The 24,782-nt window shown below is 37.1% G+C and overlaps 1 protein-coding gene across 2 annotated transcripts in view; it reads right to left on the bottom strand.

Moving 5' to 3' along the window:
• OSBPL9 (oxysterol binding protein like 9) overlaps positions 1–22,129 on the bottom strand; it is a 70,053-nt gene extending 47,924 nt beyond the window's left edge. For both annotated transcript variants that reach the window (XM_007431249.4, XM_007431248.4), the window contains exons 1-3: positions 21,808–22,129; positions 14,909–14,959; positions 6,928–7,006 (exon numbers count right to left, since the gene is read on the bottom strand). In XM_007431249.4, the coding sequence (XP_007431311.1) occupies positions 6,928–7,006; positions 14,909–14,959; positions 21,808–21,918 (241 nt within the window). In that variant the 5' untranslated portion in view covers positions 21,919–22,129. The remainder of the gene's footprint in view (positions 1–6,927; positions 7,007–14,908; positions 14,960–21,807) is intronic.
• Positions 22,130–24,782: the final 2,653 nt, after the last annotated feature.

Genomic DNA, 24,782 nt, shown 5'->3' on the forward strand with positions numbered 1-24,782 from the left:
AAAATTACTTCATCTACACCATCAACAGTAACTGCAGTTGTTATCAGCAGCTAGCACTGATTTTACAATATATATTTCAGCTACACATACAAGAACAAACAGCTCAAATACACAGGAGACAAAAGATAATGGGAAGGGAAGAAAAGAGAAAGCACAAGGGGAGGGAAAGTACAAGGCAGGTGTTTTCTGAGTAACACATTTTATATGCACTCACAGGTCAAGATTTACAATTTGTCCTACTCCCTCTTTTACAACAAAGTCCAATAGATCCTCTGTCCTTTATTCTTGTTGGGCACTTTGAGTTCTTGATTACCATGGCTGACAGTGGACATTGGTTATTACTTCTTAGAGACTTAATGCAAGACTTTGTACCAATTTATTGAATGAGTGGGCAGGGCCATGTATTTATTTAAGAACCTGGCTCTCCTCCAAGAATTCAAGGCAGCTTATATGGTGCTCCTTTTATTATCACAACAGCAACCCTCTGAGATAGGCTGGGCTGAGAGAGAATAACTTGCTCACAGTGAACTTCCATGGCTGAGGGTGAACTTGAACTTAGGTCTTTCAGTTCTAGTCCATTGCCATCATCTCTTCCCCTCACTCTCCAGAACCTGGTGCATATATACTCAATGCACTCTTAACAAAGACTCTTTAGGCTCAGATAAAGGATCACACACAGAGATGCTTGTGCCATGTTTACCAGAATGTGTAAATGATCTGTTCTGTCTCTTGAGAATAAAACCCACCTGTGCTAAGTAAATCATCAGCCAAAGATGCCTCAAGTGTACAGTCATATTTAATGAAATAGGGCTATAATTGCTGCACCTAAGGGTATCTTTGCTTGATTTCAAAATTAAGTAGACACTAGCTTCATAAATTTTGAAAGTAATCTGTTTATTATTGGGACTAGTTCTTCAAATGTTTTATAGTGTTTAACAGAAAATCATCTTGCTCTAGAACCTTTCTTATTTCTATTTTATCATCTCTTGTATTGAAGTGCCTGCAAGGAGGGAAGGTTTTTTTTTTCTTTTCACATATTCTTGGGGGTTGGATAGTATATTTTTAAAATATCTATATACTCCTTTTAGATTTTCTTCCTTAAGCATTTTCTCATGAATAAAAAGTTGAAAACAATTCATTCATCTGGTTTGTGTTTTTTACACTGAATATGCAGCATCTAGGATTTCTAGTACAGTGTTCTTAGGATTGATTCATTATAATATGAATGGCTGTAGTTCCTCTTTCTCTCTGATTCTCAAAGAATTCAAAAAATGCAGAGTAGGTTGAATTCTGCCTAATGTTTTATACCTCACACATTAACTTAACCAAATTAATATAATTTTCAAAAATGGGTAATTTTTAATATGATTTCAGTAAACCTCTCTACTTCACTTTCTAGCCAAATGGAACAAATGTTTAAAAAATAAGTCTGCTTGCAAATAGTTCATAGCTATCCCAAAATTTGTTAATACTACAGATTTGATTGCTTTATCTAATATACAGCTCTACATAACACCTGACATGGGATTTGGATTTTTTTTTCCTGGCCAACACTTTTACTTTTGACCCCACCTTGGAAAGAAAAATCAATTTGTATTCTCCCCATAATAGAGTCACTTTATCATATTCAGTAGATCTCACCTACCTCTAAAACAGAAGTGAATAATGTCTTTCAAGAAGGAAGCTCCTAGTGCCTGATCACTTTGAAAGGGAACTCTTCAGATACTGTAGACTGAAGGCCTAACTCAAGATATCTTGAGAAAAGCAAATGCTACCCATTTAGTTACTCCATTGGGCATGGTTGCAACTTCTCACTCCTCCAACTCTGTCAGATAGCCTTAGGAAATTCACTCCCCTTTCTAACTGTTTAACAAGTCAAAGCTGGAATGAACACTGCATCTTTTATAGTGTAATATTTAAAAATGATTACCACCCACCAATGGGACTACTACTACAGATTTGAAAAAAATATTTCAAATCTCTAGAGATAAATGCCAATGTTTTAGACACATAATGAATCAAATATCTGCAATTCTAATAGCAAATGCCTAATCTGATGTAAATAAATGTACACTCTCATGATCCTGCAGATTTTGCTAGTGCTAAGCTTTATGTAATATGAGAAGGGCTTGATAAGGAACTCCTGTATTTTTTTTAAAAAAGCAATAGCAGCCTCCAAACTCTCTGAATAACATTGGGACTACAATAATAGGTATGTATGCATGTACAATGTGTTCAACACTCCTCTGAAACTGCTGTGTGCTATACAGGAGAGAACACACACCATTTCACGATAAAACTATAAATACTGTGCAATAATGAACATCTTGGGTAAGAGACATTACAGCAAGGGCCAGAAGGAACAAAGTCTATCAGTGCATTTAAAGGTATAACTTTGTTTGCTTAGCAATTTTCTGAAAAACTTGGAAAATCACAAATAATTGGAGAAATGTAATTTCTTTTGAGCAGATTTATGTAGATAAATGTCATTTACTGTTCTAGCTCTCTAGAACAATTCAAAAATCTAGCCAACATTTAAAAAATGGTTTCCAACTGTCTTTCACCAAGCTGGACTGAAATGGAATAACTGTATATTTTACATGTTTTTTTTAAGCACACACCCTAAATATCACCAATATTAACAATATTTATCCACACAAATAGGAACAGGACTTACCTTTGATGTCATAAACACTATCTGCAAATGTAGTCTACATCAAGTCAGAACTAATGAAGAGTTCATTAGTTCTCATGAACAAGAGTTAGTTCATTTTTCTTGCCAGATTACATTAAATATATTCCCACAAAGAAAATTCTGGTATAATTAAATGTACAGGATTTTACAATATGATAATTAGGCCTGTGTAAACCATTCAGATAGAAACTTCACAAATGCATTGCTTCAGTGGTAGGCCTGGTAGAATTGTCTTCTGTACATAAACATGCATGGTCAGAAGACTAGGAAAGGGTCTCAAAGTAGTTATGTCTTGCCTTTGAGAGACATGGGTATTTCAATTCTGTGAGCTGCAGGTTTGAGTAAATACTTTATGAAATGCCCCTCCAAATGGCTTGCATAGCACTGAATTATTATAGTAATAATCAATCAATACAGTTTCTGAAAAGAAGAAAACTTATGAAAGGTAGCTAGATTAGCATATTTCTATAGCTTTAAAGGTAGGAGATAATTACAAGCCTCTTGTTTAGTACTTCCCTCTAAAAACTTAGAAACACTAAATATCAATAGAAATCTTGTTTTAAAACCATCATATACTAGCACAACTATATATCAACATTAAAATGCAATTGTTCTTACAAATCTTCTTTGAGCATGACAAAGATTGCACTTGAATATAATTCTAAAGTCTATACTATGCATCCCCCAAAAATCTGAAGACAACCAAGAGATTATAGTAGAAAACTCCTTACTATATCAAACCAGATCTCACTGACCAAATTTCGAAAACTACAAACAAAGCAGGTTTTGCCCTACCTCTAGCTCCAGCCATGGCCAGGAGGAAGAAAATATGCACTTAAGAAATAGAACTGAAAAGAGTATTCTCAATCCCTTTATAACTAGATCCAGATTCAATACTCTGTGCAGTTTTTAAAAAACTTGATACTCATACAATTTTAAGGTAGCTTTCAATGAAATCCATGAACTTTTGCATAACTAAATAAGATTCATTATTGTAGTCACATTATTCATTCCTATGAATAATAACCAACACAGTAATGAGATTCCTAAGTAAAAGAAACAAAGAAAGTATTAAGACATAATGTTCGGTAATTATTCAGAATAAGGAATTATGAACATTTCCAGGAAATTGAGCACCTCCACTATCACTTGCAAAGAAATACAAGTTTGAATTTATACTACAAAATACTGAGCAACCAAGAACGTTATTTATGTAATTTTTATACTGCCCCACACTCCTAACTTTGGGTGAGTCAGCAGAATCTCAACAGCAATCTTACCATACAATGACATCAATAAAAACAAAAAATGATATATCTCATAAAAGGTCCTCTTAAAAGAAGGTTTTCAAAAGCTTTCTAAAAACCAGGAGAAAAGTGGCCAAAAGTATCTCCAGGGGCAGTATGTTCTATAGCATTGGACCACAACTAAGGCGGCTTGTCTTCTGGTCCACACCTCCCTTCATGTGGGCAGTGCTATCCTTAACAGGGCCCCTCTTGATGGTCTAACAGGATGGGCAGAGTCATTGTAAATAAGGCAATCCTTATTGTAACCCAGCACTATACTTCATAGAGCTTTATAGGTTATGACCTGTCTTTTGAATTGGGCCTAAAATGCAGCAACCAAAAAATAGGTATTCTACCCACCAGCAAACTAGCAGCTCCATGTAGTGTGCTGTATTGATCCAACTGTGTGATAAGCATATGAATCACTGTTGCCAATGCCTCCTGCTCCAGGCAGGGCTATAATTTCTGCACCAGCAGTAACTAGCCAAAGGCCTGCTTAACCACAGCCTCCCCCAGCAGGAGTCAAAAAGGAACCCCAAGTCACAAACCCATTCCTTCAAGGAGCAATACCTTGTCTAGAGCCACAGCCCCAATCTCACATAATGTGACTTTCATCCAGCTAGCACCAGGGCAGTACTGGTCATTGCCTGGATCTCCTAAATCATTGTGGCCACCCCACTCTTGGCATTATGGCTCATGCAGGACCTGAAACTTGCAAGAACAAGTTTCTGACAGGAGAACTTCCTCATTAGTGCCTAACCAAGTCTAATAATATATGACAAGTCTGCATGCTCATCACCATTGCATCATATATGGATACAGTTTCATTATGTACAGACCTGGCATTTACTAGCACTGGCCTGAGTTTAATCACTGAATAATCTGACCACCAGAATGCTGGGTTGGGGCAACTGGGTTAGAAGAGGGGACCTGTACCAGTGTGCAAGTGGAGGTCCCCCTTCTCCTGCAGTGACCTACCCAGCATCCTCCCTGTCCATCACTGTCACAATGTAAGCCAAATCTCTTCACCCACAGAGCCATTGCCCAGCACACATACCTAGCTATTCAATACCTCTGGCCCTATAAGGTTCTTCACATTGATCTGTAGGTGTAGGAGATCTTCATTTTGACATGTATATGTGTATCAGTATATTTCTGAAGATATAATTGGATAAATTCTAAAATTAACAAGGTCAGTCAGCTTTTAGAACGTGCAGATGTAATTTCATTTCTCTTGAACATGGTAAACTGAACCAAATGTAAAGAAAAACTTTGCATCTCATAATATAAATGTACCACATGTGTATATGTGTTAAAACACAGCTATAACTTTTTAATGTGCAATTTTATTTAACATTCTCTAGTTGATAATAGGCTATCTGTGTCACTGCTAATACATTAGTAATCAGTCCACATAAGAATGATGTCCTAACTGTGAGATATTTAGTCCTTGCTTTAAAAAACTGCAGCATCATCCCATGCCATATACCAGTGTAACAGTAAAATCACAGTAATGTTAAATTTCAATTAATTAAACAATCAAGGTATTATTAATTTCAGTAGATATTTCAAAGATAAAAATATAACTACATTAATTATTTTGTTCTTCTATGGTGTCCCTATCTCTCAAGACAATTTCCTTTCTGCAGGTAACAAAAACTGTAGAACTGCAGTTCTTTTAATAGCTGCAGTAGAAAATGACATTCATCAAGCTATGCAACAGAGCTAATACCTTCCAAAGAGTATGGATTATTAGCATTAACAATTTTTCTGCTCTCAAAAATAAGGTAAAAACTTGTATTCTGCTACTGTAGTGTTATGGAGAAATTCTAAGACTGAAATACATATACATAGTAATACTGCAAACTTGTAATGCAGTATTTTTTTTTTTGCATTGTGCAATGTTTAATGTAACCAAAAACAAACCACAGGACAGCCAATTCACTGAGAATACAAACTACACATGTACACAATATGGAGCATAGTATTTATCTTTATAGACATTTTATGAATGTTGACAAATATTATAATTTCCTATACTAAAGATAAAACAAAGATGCTAGAAAACTAGAAAACTCTAGTTTTTTTAAAAATGCAGAATGAATCACTCTAATTTTAAAAAATTAAATGCTTACTAATCAAGGAAATAATTTACACTTACCAAGAATGAAAAGCAAAATTTTAGGCATCAGAGGAAAAAATTATGATTTAAAGTAAAAGAGCAAGCTTGGAAATGGAAACATTATATAAAATTCATACTATAAACCAGTACAGTTACAAAAATATATTTTGCAGGTTACATGAAAGTACAAATGAAAAACACAGTACCTTACCCTTTCTACTTGTCAACCATAGCATGCAATGACGAAACATAGCAGTAACAGATGGCATTGGAGTTAGTAAATACGAATAAAAAGGTAAATGGCAGCAGAATGATGATTGGCTGACAAGAGCAACGAAATATAGATGAAATAAATGAGAACATGTAAATCCTGAATCAGAAGTCCACCTTTAAATCAAATGTTCCCTCTGGTCTCACATTTAGATTCTATATCAACAAAAGCTGCAACCTTACATGGTCTTGTGGCTCTCTCCGTGCAGAAAAGCACAACAGCAGTTCTTGATATTAAAGACTGGTGGTGCTTTTTTTTTTTTTGGCAAGAAAACCCATCAACAAAAACCCATTATTCTCTCTCCCTTCACTGATACAGCCTTTAAATTTTTAATCTGCACATCCTGCCAAAGCTACAGCCTTTTCTAGCACATATGTATATACTGCAGATATAAATCCCTGCCTAACCCATAGTGCTCCTGACTCCAGAATGTTCTCTGTACATTTTCAAGCACTCCAGTTTCTACAGTATTTAAAATTATTCCATTAACTGAAAATCAGAACATTTTCTGTGATTGGAATTAATGTAAGAAAGAGCTTTTCTTTCAGCTCACCCTGGAAATGGAAGGTTTTCTGATCAACAGTTATTGTGAAGGTGCTGTCGTCTTCATCATCTATACCAATCACAGCTCCCTGTGAAACAAAGAGCAAAAATCCTGATAAGCAAAGCAGTGACATCAGCAGCATGCAGCCTACCCCTACACGACTAGAATGCAAAATTCAGACAAATTTTCTAAGGCTTACTGATTCAGTGTCTGAAAATTAAACATAATGTTTATTAAACTAATAGTACCTTACAGAAATTATATACTGTAGTTTTTCTTATATGAGACTGCAACATTTGATTTCAAAACCCAACCAAGAATTTTTTTTTAGAAATTACAAACTGAAAAAATAAGTTACTTTTCCTGCATTAAGAAGGCTTAGCATAAAATAACCTAAGCATCCTCAAATCCTTGATCTCACATGAGCTTGAGTGTTCATATAAAGCCATGTAGTCACATATATGAGAATTAGGGTCCTTCATAAAAATATAAAAGTGATCTCATATAATTTAAATGGTATGCTTAAAATATGCTCTTGTTTAATAGTTTTCAGACTACTATCACAATAGGTTTGTATCTGCAATTGTATAATAATTTAGATTCCACATATTCTTTCTTGGTATCTTGTAGCATTCACTCACAGTATATACAGATTCACTGAACAATACCTATATTGAACATTACCAATAGGAATAATTATCTGCAGGATTAGAGAAGAGTAAATTCAAGGACAGTCATAACTGTCTCATTTCCTTCTAGGCTACAGAAAGTTTCTTTGTGAGAGAATAACATCAACAATGTTTGCATGACTCAATCAGCAATATTTCTGTATTTCACTCAATAAACAATTGGCATTTTATAATGCTGTTTTTTTTAAATGGCAACACAATTGAGCTGGAAAGCTCAGGCACAGGAATGTAGCACAAGGAGATCGGAGAGAAAGATTAAGATGAGGAATATGCTGGGGAAAAACAGTGAAGGGAGGTCATGGAGAAGAATGAACAGGTTGGAAAGACTACATTGAAGCAGAGAGAGGGATAAATATATAGGGAGACACAGGAGGTGGAGCATTTGGAGACAAGAAAGAAGTGAATAGGAGAACAGACTTAAAAAGAGGGAGAGAAATGCATTACTAAGGCAGGTGAAAAAAATGCAATGACAAGTGGGCATGGTGAGAAAGTTGGGGGATGTAGGGGAGTGAGGGGCAATGGTAGGCTACCCAAATCCCATACTGGGCTGCATGTTGACCAGAGGTTGCAGTTTCTGTATTCCTGTTATAAGGTATTCTCAACATCATGCTAGAAGAATAGTAATTGACTCCAGAAACTAGATTAAATAGCAACCCATTTTTTGCTTGTTATATTACTAGTAAGGTCTGAGGAGATGATTACCAAATGTGCAATGATACAAAACTAGGAGAAATGGCTAAGACTTCTGAAGAGTAAGAAGACTCAAAAAAGTCTGGACAGACTTGACCAGAGGGTCAAAATGAACAGGATGAAATTTAACAGGAATAATCTGGGTGGAAAAAAAATGAACGGCACAAGTACAGGATGGGGGAGAGTTGGCTTGACAGTAGTATACATGAAAAGAACCTAGGTGTTTTAGCAGATCACAAACTGAACACAAGCCAATAATATGGTGCAGCTGCTAAAAAGGCAAACACTATTTAGAGTGTATTAAAAGAATCATAGATTCCAGATCACAGAAGATAACTGTCACATTCTACTCTACCTTAAGTCCCACTGGAAATTATATGTCCAGTTTTGGGCACCAATCTAATAAAAAACATAGACAAAGTGACCTGTGAAGAACTGGCTAAAGAACTGGATTATGTTTAGCTTACAAAACAGAAAACTGAGGGATATATTAGGATATCCCTCAGTTTTCTCTTTTGTAACCAAACCTCAAGGACAAAACTTGAGGTTTGGTTGGCATGAATTTTTATGGTATGATAAAGTTAAAGCTAATGTGGAGTTTAAAAATCACTATGTCAGAAATGCCATACTAAGAATATGGAACAAATACAAACCCAGGCTGTGTCTGAAAATAACTTTATTGATCTCAGTATAGGAAGCATTTTATAGAGGAACAGAGGAATGAACAATAGACAGAGTGAAATGGTTAAAATATCAGGATTTATTAATACAGGAAGATGAAGAACTTAAGATGAAGTCAAGAGAATAATTGCAGATGGACATAGTTTTCAATGGTTTTCATATGTACAAGCAAAAGAATATACAGGTAGTCCTTGTTTAACGACCACAATTGGGACCAGAATCTCAACTGTTGAGCAAAGCAGTCATTAAGCGAGATGCCCACATGACTGCTTCGCTCAACAACTGTAATCCGGGCATGTGATCTGAAATCCTCCTGGCAGGCAGCCCTTTCGCTCTCAAATGTTCTTGCACCCCACCTAAGTGCTTCTCCTTCCCTCCATCCCTTCCATTTGCAACCTTCCCTGCCAGCTTCCCGACTGACTTTCTGGGGAAGCCAGCAGAGAAGGTTGCAAAAGGCAATCACATGATCGCGGGGTGCTTGACAATCGGTTGTAAATGTAAGCCAGTTGCCAAGCCCCTGAAATGCAGCCACGTAACTGTGGGGGCAGGGAGGCCGGTGTGACTTTTTACGATGGCTGGAAGTGCTTTACGGGCCATAAAGCACCCTTTCCAAGGCTGTTATAACTTTGAACTGTCATTAAACGAACAGTCATTAAGCAAGGACTACCTGTACACAAGAGGATAATTGGAACTGAAAAACATAAAATGGAATTTGAAAATGAGTTATGTACAAATGATGAACATGTAATTGCAAAAATGTATAAACTTTTCTTAAGATTTGAAACTGAAGAGGAACAAGTTAAAGACTGTATGATAAAATGGGCTACCAATTTTGGCTATAATATACAGATGGATACATGGGAAAGAATGTGGGTAAGTGGGATAAAATTAACACTGTGTTATAATTTAAGAGAAAAAAATTACAAGATGATGTATCACTGGTACATGACATCAGAAAAATTATCAAAAATGTATAAAGGTACCTCAAGTCAATGCTGGAAATGTGAAAAACAAGAAGGGACATTCTACCATGTATGGTAGACTTGTGAAAAAGCCAAGAAATTTGGATACAAATACATACAATGATACAAAGAATTTTAAAGATTAATATAGCAAAGAAACCAGAACTTTTTTTATTGGGACTTATGGGTACTGAATTAGAAAAGACTCATAGAAGATTAATTTTATATATGGTAACAGTAGCAAGATTATTATATGCACAAAGATGGAAGAATATTGAAATTCCCACAATGGAAGAATGGATCGTAAAACTGTTAGAATTAGCGGAAATGGCAAAACTGACCTATTTGGTCAGGGAGAAAACAACAAGTGCGTTTTTAAAAGACTGGAAACCTTTTATGGACTTTTTCCTAAAAGAAGAAAAAAGTGAAATGATTTAATTATTGAAAAAGATGAGAATTTAATATGGGGTTGAAGGGATTTTGGATAGAGATAAGGAGGGGAGACGATAGGTTTGTCAATATCTATTGAAGAGAAAGTTGGAAGTCACTATATTTAATCATACTTTCTTTTTTTCTTTTTCTTCTTTTCTTGTAGCTTTTTATTGCACCTTTTTTCTTTCTTTTCTTTTTCTTTAGATTTTTCTTTTATTTTCTGTAAAACTGTCAATAAATATTAATAAAAAACTGAGGGATGATATGATAGCGACCTTCAGATTTCTAAAGAATGTCACATAAAGGATGCCGTTGACTTGTTCCCTTTCATTTCTCTGACTATATATCACCTTGTAAATACAAGATTAACATTTCCAATGTACAAAAAAACCTTGAATTTTTCTATTATTTGGGAGGTTAATATTTTAACCAAATATATCAATGCTTTGGACATTTATTATTATATTATTGTTGTTGTTAAACAGAAATGTTAAGAAATGCTGTTTTTTTTTTTCTGAACAAGTTCTACACATTTTCTTTTGCAATACTTTTATCTTTCAGGTTGGGATGTTGGGTTTCGAGATGTCTTCACAATTTTGTAAGATTGAGATTACTCTTACACAATACTTGCTCATAGTCACACATAGTCAAGTCATCACGCAACCCTAGAGTTCCACAGAATCAGTCTGAAAAACCCTGGATTAGATAACTTCCAATAACCTCTGAGGTTCCTTCCAATTCTGTGATTCTAGTACATTTTAACCAATAGTCCTCTGTATCTTTTCCATGAAAGTATGTACGTAGCATGAGAGGTAGTCTGTGGGGCTGGAATTGCAATTGCTAAACAATGCAGCTGTAAATTGCGACATCACATGACCGCATTGTTTAGCAATGGCAATCCAGACAGTCCTGGTGGCCATTGTAACCCTAAGATGAGCAAATTGTTAAGCAGGAAGTGGTAGGAATCCCAGATAAGGAGTGCAGGGATGCCGCAGGGGGGTAGTGCAGGCCACATGCGAGTTGGAAGAGAGGGGTGCTGCAGGAAGAAGCGTGCAGATGTGTGCAAGCAGAAGGATGCCAAGGGAAGGAGGACGCGGTGCAGTGCAAGCACAGGGAGGGGAAGGGAAGGAGGACATGGTGTGAGTGCAAGGAGACCAAGGGAAGGAGGATGCGGGTCCATGTAAGCACAGGAGGCTGAGGAAAGGAGAGTGTGGCATGGTGCAAGTGCAGGGAGGCTGAGAGAAAAAGGGCACAGTGGGAGCACAGGGAGGCCAAGGGAAGAAGGGTGTAGGTCTGTATGACTGCAGGGAGGCTGAGGGAAGAAGGGTGTGGCACAAGCACAGGGAGGCTAAGAAAGGTGGGCACGGATCTGTGCAAATGCAGGGAGGCTGAGGGAAGGAGGGCACCAGTGCATGCAAGCACAGGGAAGCTGAGGGAGGGAGGGGGCATCACGGTATGCAGGAAGGCCATGGGGGACTTACCAGAGCAACTTGCGACCTTCCCTGCTGACCTCCCCATTGACTTTGCTTGTGGGAAGCCGTCAGGAAAGGTCACAAATGGCAATCACATGACCACAGGATGCTGCAACTGTCTACATGTGAGCTGGTTGCCAAGCACCTGAATCATTATCACGTGACAGCGGGGATGCTGAGATGGCCCAAACTTTGAGGACCAGTTGTAAGTATCACTAGTTCAGCACTGTTGCAACTTTGAACGGACGCTGAACGAATGGTCAGTAAGCAAGGACTACCTGTGTTGTATAATCTATAATTGTATAGATCCTAAATCTACTCTGAAATAATGAAAGGAGTTTTGAAGATGCACCTTACAACCTACAGTGAATAATACTTTGAAGAAAGAAACAGAAAGATGTAATTCATGTTATATGATAATAATGAAGTGATTAGATCATGCCAGCCTGATTTACTTACAGTAAAACTTTACAATTTTTTACAGAAATACCAGTTGTGATCAACCAAGTTCTTGGTAAAAAATAAACATTGTTTCTGGGACTTTTATAAATGAAGCTAGCATTCCATGATGTGAATTAAGTTCTTGTAAGTAAGTCACAATGATTACAAATTCTTGCACAAGGGAAGAGACTTTGTCAAAGCCCAGTAGGTCACATGGGTTGCCCTAGCAGGCTGGAAGTTCCTCATTCCATTCACCATTACATCTAAATACAATCATTATTTCAAACAGCTCTTAACTGGAGTCTTAAAGACACAGGCATCTTCAAATAACAGACAAACCAAAGTTAGAACAAGAAAAAGAACATGAGAAGCTATACTTTTTGACAGACCACTACATTTTTGTTATGTTAAAGAAAGTAAAATTCTGTCTTAGTGATTAGTGTTTTCTTGCCCTATTAAGGCCTTTCAGAATTTTTTATTTTTATTTTTTTCTGAACTTGCAAGCATATAGTACTTTGTATGAAGGAGTATAGATTCAGTGTCAAGTCCAGTAAATATACCTACAAATGGACAACATAGAATATAGAAACACCGATTACTTAGTTCGATGGCAAATACGCATATGTGCAGTACTGCAATATTAATTGTCAATAAATAGACCTCTTGGAGAATACACTGTTTTACTCCTAAGTCATAGGCTTATTTCCCAAAATATTGTCATTTTGTACTTCTGTAAATTGACCATTTTTTCTATCCCATGCCTTATTAAATCCAACATCAAGCCTGAACAGATGCCACCAATAAGGAAAGATGAAAGCATAGTCAAGAATTCCAATGGTTAATTCTGCAATGATATTAGAGATAACTAAATCAGAAGAATTGGCAGAACTGGAAATTTATGACAGTGTTTTAAAGACAATAAGACCTTTCAATTGACTTTTAACATAAAAATAAACAAGAAAAACTGTTGTAACATGTATAAATTAAGATCTAATTCCAAGTCCTAATTATAACCATGATGGGTGTTGGCGTTAATGGGCTATTGTAGACTCCCTACTATGTCTTCAAAACTGATCATGCATATGTACAAACACTCTCAGAAAAAGCTATTTTATATACAGGATACTAGCACATTTTAATTATAATATTTTAGGGAGAACTGTGTTCTGTGCAGTCCAGAAGGAAAATATTAATGCCTTGTCCATGATAGAAAACTAATATAATTGATATCTTCATCTTTTTATACCATAAAGCACACTAGGAGAGGAAACACATAGAAACTCATTCAAACATGCACACATTTCAGAACAAGACACACACGGATTCATACGTCACACCAAAACACAACAGATATTGTGACACAGCTTGTTGTATGAATATACTTAATTTATAAACCATATTTTATGACTTAGGATGCTACGTGAATCCAACCAAATGTGGTTTACTTAATAAACTATTGTTAAAACAATCCAGTCACAGTCAGATTCAAACTGAACAGCCAAACTGAACAACAGAAAGCTGACATTGCTAAGCAGGATTAGTCCAAGACATTTTTCTACCATAGGTCAACCAGCAATGTGTTCTACCTGGGCCATCACTATCTCTGAGGTTAGCCTACTTCATCAGGTTGTTATAAAAATGAGCCCTTTAGCTTCTGGAGGAAGGGTAGAATATAAATACAAGTAAAAAAAAGAATATATTTGTAAACATTTACACAATTATACGTTAATGCCATTTTAGCATATAAAATGGTAGGTTATGCACTGTATGGTGCACATGTTTATATACATATACTGTGGAAACAAAAAACATCCTGTATGTACCAAGTTTTGTACCAATTCCTATCACTCAGGCTAAAAATTCAAAATTGGGAAAAGAAATTCTCTGTTTCTATTCTGTCCAATCAATATGCCATCATCTTTGAATGATCACCGCAAAGAAAATGCATAGCAGCTTTATACATTTCTTGGCAGAAATAAATAACATTGAGACTTACTACTACATAAGAGAATATATAATTGCCAATTTATAGCACATACATTTATTTTAAAAATCCAATTCTGTTCAATATGATTTAGGCAAAGTGTGAAAATAAGTGTAGCACAATTCTCTCCCTCATCACCTGTCTTCTGGTTGCTGTGTAGACCTTAATTTCACAGTCTACCCAAAACCTTTTCCCTTAGAAAATAATTAACAATAACAGGGGACTATTATACTTCAGTAGTATTCATACACTACTATACCTTCCTCCTAGTAATATAGAAACTCTTGCCATTGCTGTTATCTAGTCTATTTCCCAGGAACAGGAACAGAAACAATTTACGAGCAGTAATCAAGCTGTAATCCAAAAAGTTTGGTCAAAGTGAACTGAACATGTTCTTTCCTTTCTCCATGAAAGCTGAGTAAATTGGCCATGGGAGCAGCCATTTGGCCCAGTGGTAAATTCAGACTTGGTCAATACAATTCTACAGACCCCAAGCACTTTGCAACTGAGTAATTATTAATTGTATTTATATTAAATAGAGGAAATGTAAAGTTGATTTGTTTATGTTTTATGTTGAACATGAATACACAAAGCATCTCAGGCTTCCAGCCCACAAAAAAATATCTAAGAAATACTTACTCTTAATCTAACACAGCCTCTGCGTGATCCTCGCATCATTTTATCTTTTGACTGAAATAGAAAAATAATATTCAGCTTAAAAAAAGTTCATCAACTGTTGACATCACTGTTGTAGTTCTTAACATAGTATGCATATTATGGAAAGAAGATATACCAATTAACACATAATATATCCATTCTGGCCATATTGTGACACAGGTAGTCCTCAGATTACAACAGCAATTGGGACCAGCATTTCCATCACTAAGCGATGTGGTCATAAAGTGCAACATCATGTGACTGCATCACTTAGCGGCGGCAATCCCAGCAGTCCCGGTCACTGTCGTTACCCAGGACTGCACAGGTCGTTAAGTGAGGACCTCATGTGACCACAGAGTGGGAAGAGGCGGGAATTCCAGGAAAGCAGGCCAGTGGGTAAGAGCTGCGGGTGAGAGCTATGGGCAAGGGGTGGGTGCCACAGACAGTCACTAGGGAGTGCAGGTTGGGGGTGAGTGCCACGTGCGGGCACTAGGGACCACAGGCAGGGGGTGGGTGCCATGGGCAAGTGCTAGGGACCGTGGGTGGGGGGCTGCAGACAGGCGCTAGGGAGCACTGGCAGACAGGTGCCACCACCCTGCTGGGAAGGGAAGGGGCCACAAGTCCTCCACATCACACCGTACTGGCAAGGATCCTCCCACCAGGCAGCAAGATGGGGACGTTTTTGCAGCACCTCCCCTGCACGTGGCTGGGATGCCTGATGGCAATTCCTGGCATCTACTCAGCCGAGAGCTTCCCTCATGACAAGGCAGCCAGAGGGGGAGGTAGTGGCAAGGGCCCCTGCACAGCATGGCCAACAGAGTCCTCACACCATGGGGCTTGAGACCAGATAGAGTTGGCGAGCCCAGCAGAGGGGAGGCAGGCGAAGAAGATGACAAATGTTAGCTGGGGGCAGGGGGGAGCAGGGGTCATAAGTGTGGGCTGGTCACCAAGCACCCAAATTTTTATCACACAACTGTAGGGGTGCTGTGATGGCTGGAACTTCGAGGACCGGATGTAAGTCCATTTTTTCAGCACTGTCATAACTTTGAATGGTCACTGAACGAATGGTTGTAACCCAAGGACTACCTCTAAAATCTAGAAACATATACAAAGCAGAACAAAAGTGACTGCAAAAGTGACTTTTTTACTCTTAAAAAAAAGATAATTGAAACTGAACAAAACCGTGCAATACCCAAAATCTGAAGCAAAGAGTTAAGGGAATAAAAAGGAAAAACTAAAACCAAATGAAGTTATTTCAAACATTTATATGTATGTAGTATGACATGAGTAGCTGAGCAATATAACCTTTTCCCAGTCCTATTTACATGGTTTGTTAATAGGAAAAGCTAATAGAGTTGGGCAGAGATCCAGATTCAAGCAGAAAAAAGTGATTTGGAGCACTCATACATGCACACATAACTCCTGCTCAGAACATTTTAAAGCAGCTACTGTATATTATTTTCTGGGCTCATGCAGCTGCCTCCATAAAGAATATACAAAAATAAATGTCAAGAGATCCAAAGACAGCAAACATAAGGCACGACACTGACATTTTATAACTAAAGTTTTAATGATACCATTTCTTCTATACCACATATTTAACTTTGTTTAGGATAATTGCAAATATAATTAGGAATCACACCACCAAACATTTTATTGATAGTTAAGTATGCTGGATACTATATACACCTATCATATTCATATCAAGAAGAATTTGATCCAGCTCACATGAAGAACAGATGATGAGATACACCTACATTTTAGACTGTAAGAAGTGATTCGTGCAACTGAATGCTTTTTTCATATAATACTTTCAGTTCCATGCACGTAATAACCTTTTCCCAAGAATGCTTTTAGTTTTTGTCAAGTAGCACCTCCATCATGCAAGCTCTCACATAACAGTTTACCAGCTCATCTGCTGTTCCTGAGAAATAGGCTTTGATTAGTAGAATTTGGGGGAGAAACTACAGATGAAAGAATATGGGAAATGAACAATAAAGCAGTTTGAAAAACAAATCCATTGACTTTAGTCAACTGCAATTTTGACTGGGAACAGCATGTGGGGAAGAATTAAAACTATCAGCTACACATATATTTAAAATAATACAGTATAAATAAATTTCCTTCAAGTCAAATTCAGCTCCTGGTGACTCTGTGGATGCATCCATGTAGTTTTTTTTGGCAACAATAGAGAAATGATTTGCCATTTTCTTCTAAAGGAATTTTTTTTTTTACTTTCCAGTCTAGCCTATAGCTTTGGTATTTCTGGTGATGTCCCATCCAAAAATGAACAGCTCCGACCCTGATTAATTTTTTTCAAGTACAGTACAACCAAGATCACCGAAATGCTGCCACCTAGCTGGCAAATTTTAAAATGTGAATGATAAAAATCTAATCTCTTCAGTAGTAGAATTGCTGCTTCTGCTAAGAGTTTGATAGCAACAGAAGTTTAACCTCACTGACACCACAAGGAGAATTATACATGTTTCTCTATGCATAACATAAATTAGTGATGCGTGAAAAAAAATTAAGAGTTAGGAAATAATTCCCAATAGGAATTAGGAATTAGGAAATATGCTTTTTTTGACTATGTGCACAGATATAAAGGAACTACTGTGCAGAGGTGGTTTGAAATACAGGATCTGCTGCTCCTCCTTGAGCAGCAGGTGGAAATCATGTTTAGGAGAGCATTTGTACAATTACACCTTTTACATCAGTTGGAATCCTTCCTGAATCTGGAGACATTGCACAGAGTCACTCATGCATTCATCAGTTCCCAAGTGGACTATTGCAATTCACTCTACATGGGGCTGCCCTTGAAAACCTTCTGGAAGCTTAAACTGATTTAACACACAGCGGCTCCAGTAGTGATGGGCACCTGTAGATTTGCCCACACAACATATCTATTCCAGGAGCTGCATTGGCTGCCAGTCAGCTTAGTGCAGTTCAAGGTTAAGGTTATCACGTTTAAAACCCAGCACAGCTCTGATCTTGGTTATCTTCAGGACCACCTGCTCTAAGATCCAATGCCCTGCTGAGACTTCCATTCCCATAAGGAGTTGCATCTGCAAAGACCTTGATGTAGGGCATTCTCAGTGGTGACGCCCCTCCTGTGGAGTAACTTGTCCTTATATAGAGAGACCATCACCTCTCTATGAGCTTCTATATGAAGTGAAAACCTGGTTCTGGGAGCGATCATTTGGGGGATGTTAAGTTTAGAATCTGCCCCACTGGATTATGCTATTATATTTGTTCTGTTGTTTAATCCTCATTTTTGCTGCATGCCACCCTGAGCAATTTTGAGTAAAGCAGCATAGAAATGTCAGCAAATAAATAAATGAACAGATTTTCTGATTTTGAGGAGATCCCAGATAATCAGTCTATATTATTATTTTCTGAACACAGAAGTTGTTAGAGCTCACAGCAAACATGGAACTGATCCATGAATATGCTTCACTATATATCTACAATATAGCTATTATTTATTTTTATTCCTTTCTGTCCCCTGAAAAGTAAAATTTCACAAAGTCACAAATAATTTAAGAATAATTTTAAAGTGATTCAAGAGCAATCAATGTCTTATCTCTACATGTCAGTGCAAAAGAGCAATCTTGCTAAATTACTAGGAAAAGTTCTAAAGGAGCTATTTATTAAACCATAGCAGACAGCTGCCCTCTCAAAATGTCAGCTGTTAAAAAAACTGACACAGGAAAAAGGTTCTGATCTGGCAGGTTATTTATTCTGCCTTGTACTAGACACAATTACATAAACTCCTAGATATATTATCATAGAACTAAAAGGTTACCTAACACTTTCAAAGTGTTTCTTTACTCCCATTACAGATGCTTAATTGCAGGTAAAAACACCTCATCTAGTCAGATTTCCAAGCCCCATTTTAATTAAAGTTGCTACTACCCAAGCAGTGTGATTTTATTTCTCTTAATGTGGCTAAGTTTTGTTTTACTGTTGTAAAAGACATCATACCTTGACCATACTAGTTTTATAATGCACTTTACTGTGGCTTTTACTTGCTGTCTCACACTTTGTTTTCTTTTTCTTTTTGAGTTGGTCTATGAGTGCCATAAAGTATCTATGTATCCAAATGTTGTAGAAGTATGCTACTTTGTTACAACAGATTAAAGCATTCTTACATAATTTCCTGAATGAGATCACTGCATTCTATTCTCACAGATATGTTATAGCCCTTTATTTGAAGAAACCTGATACTTCATGTGCCTTCAGATCAAGGTCCTTAGCTTGAAGCAGAAAATATGTGCCAAATAAGAAACCATTGTTTTCACATTTCTGCTCTTGCAGGATTTTTGTGCTTTCTAATTGCTTTTAGTCCTCAGTAAATTGGAAACTTACCCCATACAATCTGGAAATTCCTTTTACACTACAGTTGCATGAGATGAATTCTAGTAATAAACTGTTTGTTTACTTTGTTCTGAATCTGAGTTTATATAACAGGAGAAAAAAGGAGGTAGGAGGAGAATAACTTGCTATCAACACCCATCCCAGCCTGCCAAACCCCTCCCTAGCATCTTCAATGTCTGAGTTCAGTAACTTATGTCATTTGTGTAAACACAAATATATAATGACATAGAAATGACACACATTTTACAGATGTTTTAACATTAAGGTGAAATTAATGTAAACTGATCTATCTTGTCCAGACTACTACAGATGCAATGGATTTGGCCATTATTTTTTTGGGGGGGGGGGGGATGTCTAAACAGAAATGTAGTTTGTTCCATTCTATGCTTCCAGGTATTTTGGACTATTAATCCCATATACCTCATCTAGAGTGATTAGAAAGTATATTCTAAACACTTGGAGAACAGAAATTGTATAGATTTAAACTAGCCCTTAATCTCAAAATCCTACATCAGGACTTAGCACCTATCTCATTGTGGTAAAAGAATCAGATTGGGTATTTCTACCTCACCCAGTATTATTTTATCCAACTGCCACTTCTTTTCCTACTATAACTTCTATTCCAATAATAAATCAATATGTGTGTGTGTAATCACTCATACTCCACATAGTCAATTTTTATTATTATAAATCATACCCTTAAGATTACTAAACAATCACATTTTCTCAGTGAAGATATTAGGCAATGGTAAATTTCTTCCTTCCTTCTATGGTAGATAGAACACTCTCATTTATATATAATTTTTGTTAGTTTGTTTCTTTTACTTAATACAATTCTAACCACTCTTCAAGACCATGGTGCTTTCATAGCAGCTTACAGAATAAAAAAATGCACAGGACACAGTTATGAAAAATTGGTGTTTGCACAATGTCTTCAGTAGTTAGAGTATTTGCTTTGCTTCTTTTGACACACTATTTTGATTATCCTGCTGCTTGTGCTATTTAATGAGACTTTTGCCTAGATTCTTCTTTAAATTATAATTTTTATTATGATTTTACATTATAAATTCATTGCAGTTACTCTGAATTGTTCCCTGAAGATAGTGGTTTAACAATTATATCCACCAAAAAAAGTAAACTGGATACTGGAGTAACAGACAGAAATAGTTACAGTTTTTTATATCAAGGTGAACTTGCTGCATATTGTATATAATTCTAGTACCTCACAACAAAACTGGAGGAGGTATAGAAATATGCAACAGAATTGTCCAGGACACAAAACAGATAGCAAAAAATTAGCAATCAATTTTAAAGTAAGTCTCTCTGAGGTAAGTGTATATAGAGTAGCAGCCCAAACTAGCTTTCATAAAAGAGCAGTTTCCACATCTTCCATAATATTTAAATTAGAGGACACATATTAAGTTAGTCTGAACAAATTAAAATCTAATAAACTGGAGGGAAGAGGGGAATTAATATCTGACAAAGTATGGTATGCAGAAAGCTAGCTGACTGTCAATTTCACTTAATCTTAAAACATTAACATCTTGCTACATAGGAAGCCATATACATACATACATACATACATACATACATACATACATACATGCCAACGAGTGATTATTTTTCACTAGCACACAAAGAAAATACCTGTCTTTACTCTAGCCTGTTTGTAAATGGGCTTTGCTGGCCACTGCAGTACAGAGAATACTATGCTAGCTGAATCTTTTTTTCAGACATAAACTGCTGCAGAAAAAGCATGGTGCTACCTAAGAATCTTTATCATGGCATAACTTCTTGTATACTTCCTATTTTTTCTTACTGATTTTTCATTATGTGAGAGAAACCTTAGTTGCTAGTACTTGTGGTATACAAATTTATTATCAAAGATATCCTAGTAGGAGATGATGTAATAAACCTTATAACTCAGTTTCGGGCTTATTTAGATGGAAGCTTCAGAGTTCACTGGGGATTAATTTCAAGTTTGTATGCACAGGATAGACACTTAAACTGACAGAGGGAAGAAATTATGTACTTGTACAATACTCTCATCCAGGAGTGTAATTCCACCCTCAAATACTATCACACTAACTGTTCCAGTATTTACTTATGGGAAAATCTACGTATGTCAAAAAAAAAAAAGAGTTCACTTTCCACATCCACTAATCTGTTTTGGACTAGTGTTTCCCCACTCATTTCACAAACGAAACAGTGCATTCCAAGTACCAGGCCGGGCGCTTTAACCTCCTCCCTTCTTCCGTCGCCGTAGGTTAAATGTTACTCTCCCGCACGCCCCCTTCATATAAATCTTCCAAAATTAACTCCCTATTGGCCACCAGCAGGATTTCGCCCATCCCGATTGGCTTCCCGGTAGGACACGCCCTCTCTCAGAAACCCCCACTTCTATCCTTACCAAGCGCGCAGCTTGACAGGCTGCTTCCCCCCCCCCTCCACATACACTGCGCACTTCGTTTATGTTCCAGCGCGGCCCCTCCTTCCATATTCACCGTGTAATAGGAAAGCAGTCCAGCGTTGTAGTCGAGCACGAACCAGCGGTACTGCCAGCCTTTCATCACGTTGGTCCATTTGCTCAGCGGACCCTCCATGATAGACGCCATCTTGGGAGCCGGTAAGATGCCAAACAGCCCACTGAGGGGAACGCCGGTCTCGCGAGCGGGGGTTAAGCCAAAGGGAGGGGGCGGGAGCGAGCGAAAAGAGCGCGAGCACCGTCAATGAGCGACGTCTGAATGAAGCAGCGCGAGACGAGGAGGAGCAAAGCAGCCGCCACGGAAGGAACAAGCTGTGGGACTAATAAGTGGGAGGGCATACAGAGAGAAAGGGGCGTGGCTTTGGCGCGTAGGGTGAGGCAGAGAGAAAGGGCTCAAAGAAATCGTAAGAGGGCGAGCGTGGGTCCTCTTCGTCCCAGTGAGGCGGAGGATGCAGAAATGGGAGAACAAGAAGTCATTTCAAGCTGCCTGGTTGGCCCAAACGTTTGCTCTGTTGGCCCTCCTCAGATTGGGATCCACGCCTATTGAATTTGAATGTTGAATTCAAAGAAGTCAGGATAAAATCAGATGTGGGAAGAGAGGAAAAAAATCTCTGTTTCAGCCTGTTCCTGAACAGGAATTTCTTGGAGTCGAGCATCAGGCAGCTGAAACGCCTTAAACAGGAGCTCCCCAAAGTGGTTAATACCGACACTCAAAGATCGATGGGGCTTTCCAAGGGGTCGATGTTGTTATTGTTATTATTAGTAGTACTTTTAAAGTAGTATTTATTATGTTCACATAATAAATGGGAGTCAATAAGCTGAAGGTTTGGGGACACATGCCATAAAACAATGCTGCTTGGGAACAAAGTTTAGCTTTTCCCCTCCGCAATATTATCTGCCTTCCTTTCTTCCCCTGAAAGAAAATAAAAGTGGGGTGGGAGGTGAGAGAGATATGTTAAGTCAAAGAAAGCAGGCGAGGTCAGCAGAGAAGTTCAACTCTTATCCTGAGAGGTTGTCAAGAGATGGCAGTTGGGGCAGGACATAGCGAAGTCTGTCCTTCCCAACCATAAACTAGGGCTGCTGTTTTGTTTTAGATACTAATACAAAAAAGGGAGTGATCAGGCCAAGTTGAAAATGGGCTTTGAGGAGAAATTGCAGAACTGGTTGAAATGTGCCACGCTGGGCTAGGGTGTGGTCTCAGCAATGAGAAGTTTTGCAAGTTTCACTGAACAGAAAAGTAAAAGCCTTGCGATATTTTTTCATGTGCAACACATACGTGTGCAAATAATTTCAGAGCATCAACATCCTAGGGCTGTGTACAGATTCAGAACTCGTGGCATCTGTCAAGAACTCCTTAAAATAAACACTCCTTTTCCCAATATTGTGTATGAACTCAGTAAAGGACAGCCGTTTCACTTTTTTGTGTGTTTGATTTGTGTACACCAAGGAGATATTTAATGTCAAATTGTGAACACATAATTTGGTTTTCCACTTTTGCCTTTTTTTCCAGAATGCTGCCAAAAACGTGCGGTAGTCTGAATTCAGAATGGTACGGTATTCAGTTTGGAAATGAATAGAGTACATTTTTTTTCAGCAGTAAAGGTAAGGTAAGCTATTCTGATATATTAAATTCTAATGACTTCCTGAATCTAGGGCTCCACAATTGTAATTTAAGTCATGAGATATTACTTAAAATGAAGCAAAAAGTTATAAGCATTATCACATTTATTTTTACAGGAGCTTATGTATCTAGTGTCTACAGTGTGGGGGAGAGGTATCATCAATATCCCAATGATGCCCAGTTATACTTTGTGTCCCATCCAAGTAGATCTAACTTTGCTTAGCTTTTTCAAGATCAGCCAAGGTTGTCTGGGAGAGCTATTTTATTCAGCTCTCTTAGGTATGTGCCTGATTATCTTAAATTAGAACTGATCAAGCATAATACCTGCTTCCATTAACCAAAGTTTTATTCTAGCAATTTTCTTTCCATGAAGCCATTCGTGTTACTGTACTTCTTAACTTAAATGTGGCTTATTCAATTAACCCAATTTTCTGAATTTGCATGATACATTGAACTATAAATTAAACAAACAGGCTGAATTTGCTCCACCCTCTAGCTTAAAATGTGTGAATCTAGCCATTGTGATTTGTTCAGCAATCATAGTTAAAATGTGTGTTAATGTAATATGTGATCTCAGCCAAGTTTCAAAACATGCAGTTCAAACTTAATATCTTAAGCCAAATCATAAAAAGAAAGTTCAAAAAGCAGCAAATAACTAATTATAACAAGGACACTTTATTTAGAATTGTGATGGACATCTAGATATACCCTGCCTCTCAGATAACAGCTGTAATTCAGCAAAAAGACAAAAGACTCCATTGGATAATATAGATGTTTGAGGCCTTTCTGCCTTGAGCAATGGTTCTTTTTCCTCTCCCCCAACAGCATGATATCTGCAAAGATTAAAGTAAGAGAGAATTAATGATTTTATGTCATTAGATTTTCTATTTCTTTTAAAATGTCATAATTGTCCTAAAAATTTTGAGATAAATTTAACTTTCAGTAAAATAAATCTCCATTTTCCTTTCCTGTAATTTTATCCCTATGATAGAAAAAAATACATCCATAAACCCCATTTATATTTAATCTTAATCTATATTTCCATTTTGCTTGTTCATATTTCCCAACCACTTAGTTATGATCTTCCTCTAATTCCCCAAACATCTCAACAGTATATTCCCATTCTGATTCTCATGGAAGTTTTTTATAATTAATTTAGCAGCTTATTATCAACAGAAGGAATTGTTTAAAAAATTGTCTCATCTATACTGTTGTGATTTTGTTTTATTTAGAAATTATTAAAAGTACAAGGCACTTAAAAATAACAGATTCATATCTGCAGATAATATAAAATTGCAAACGCACTAGGGAAAAAAATGGGAGGAGGATAGGCTATGTTCTTGAATGAATAGAATGGCTGTATCTAATTGACA

The sequence above is a fragment of the Python bivittatus genome, unplaced genomic scaffold (assembly GCF_059951505.1).
Source record: "Python bivittatus isolate LINGU-HERP-01145 unplaced genomic scaffold, Pbiv_v1 ctg000700_np1212, whole genome shotgun sequence".
Classification (NCBI taxonomy): Eukaryota; Metazoa; Chordata; class Lepidosauria; order Squamata; family Pythonidae; genus Python; species Python bivittatus.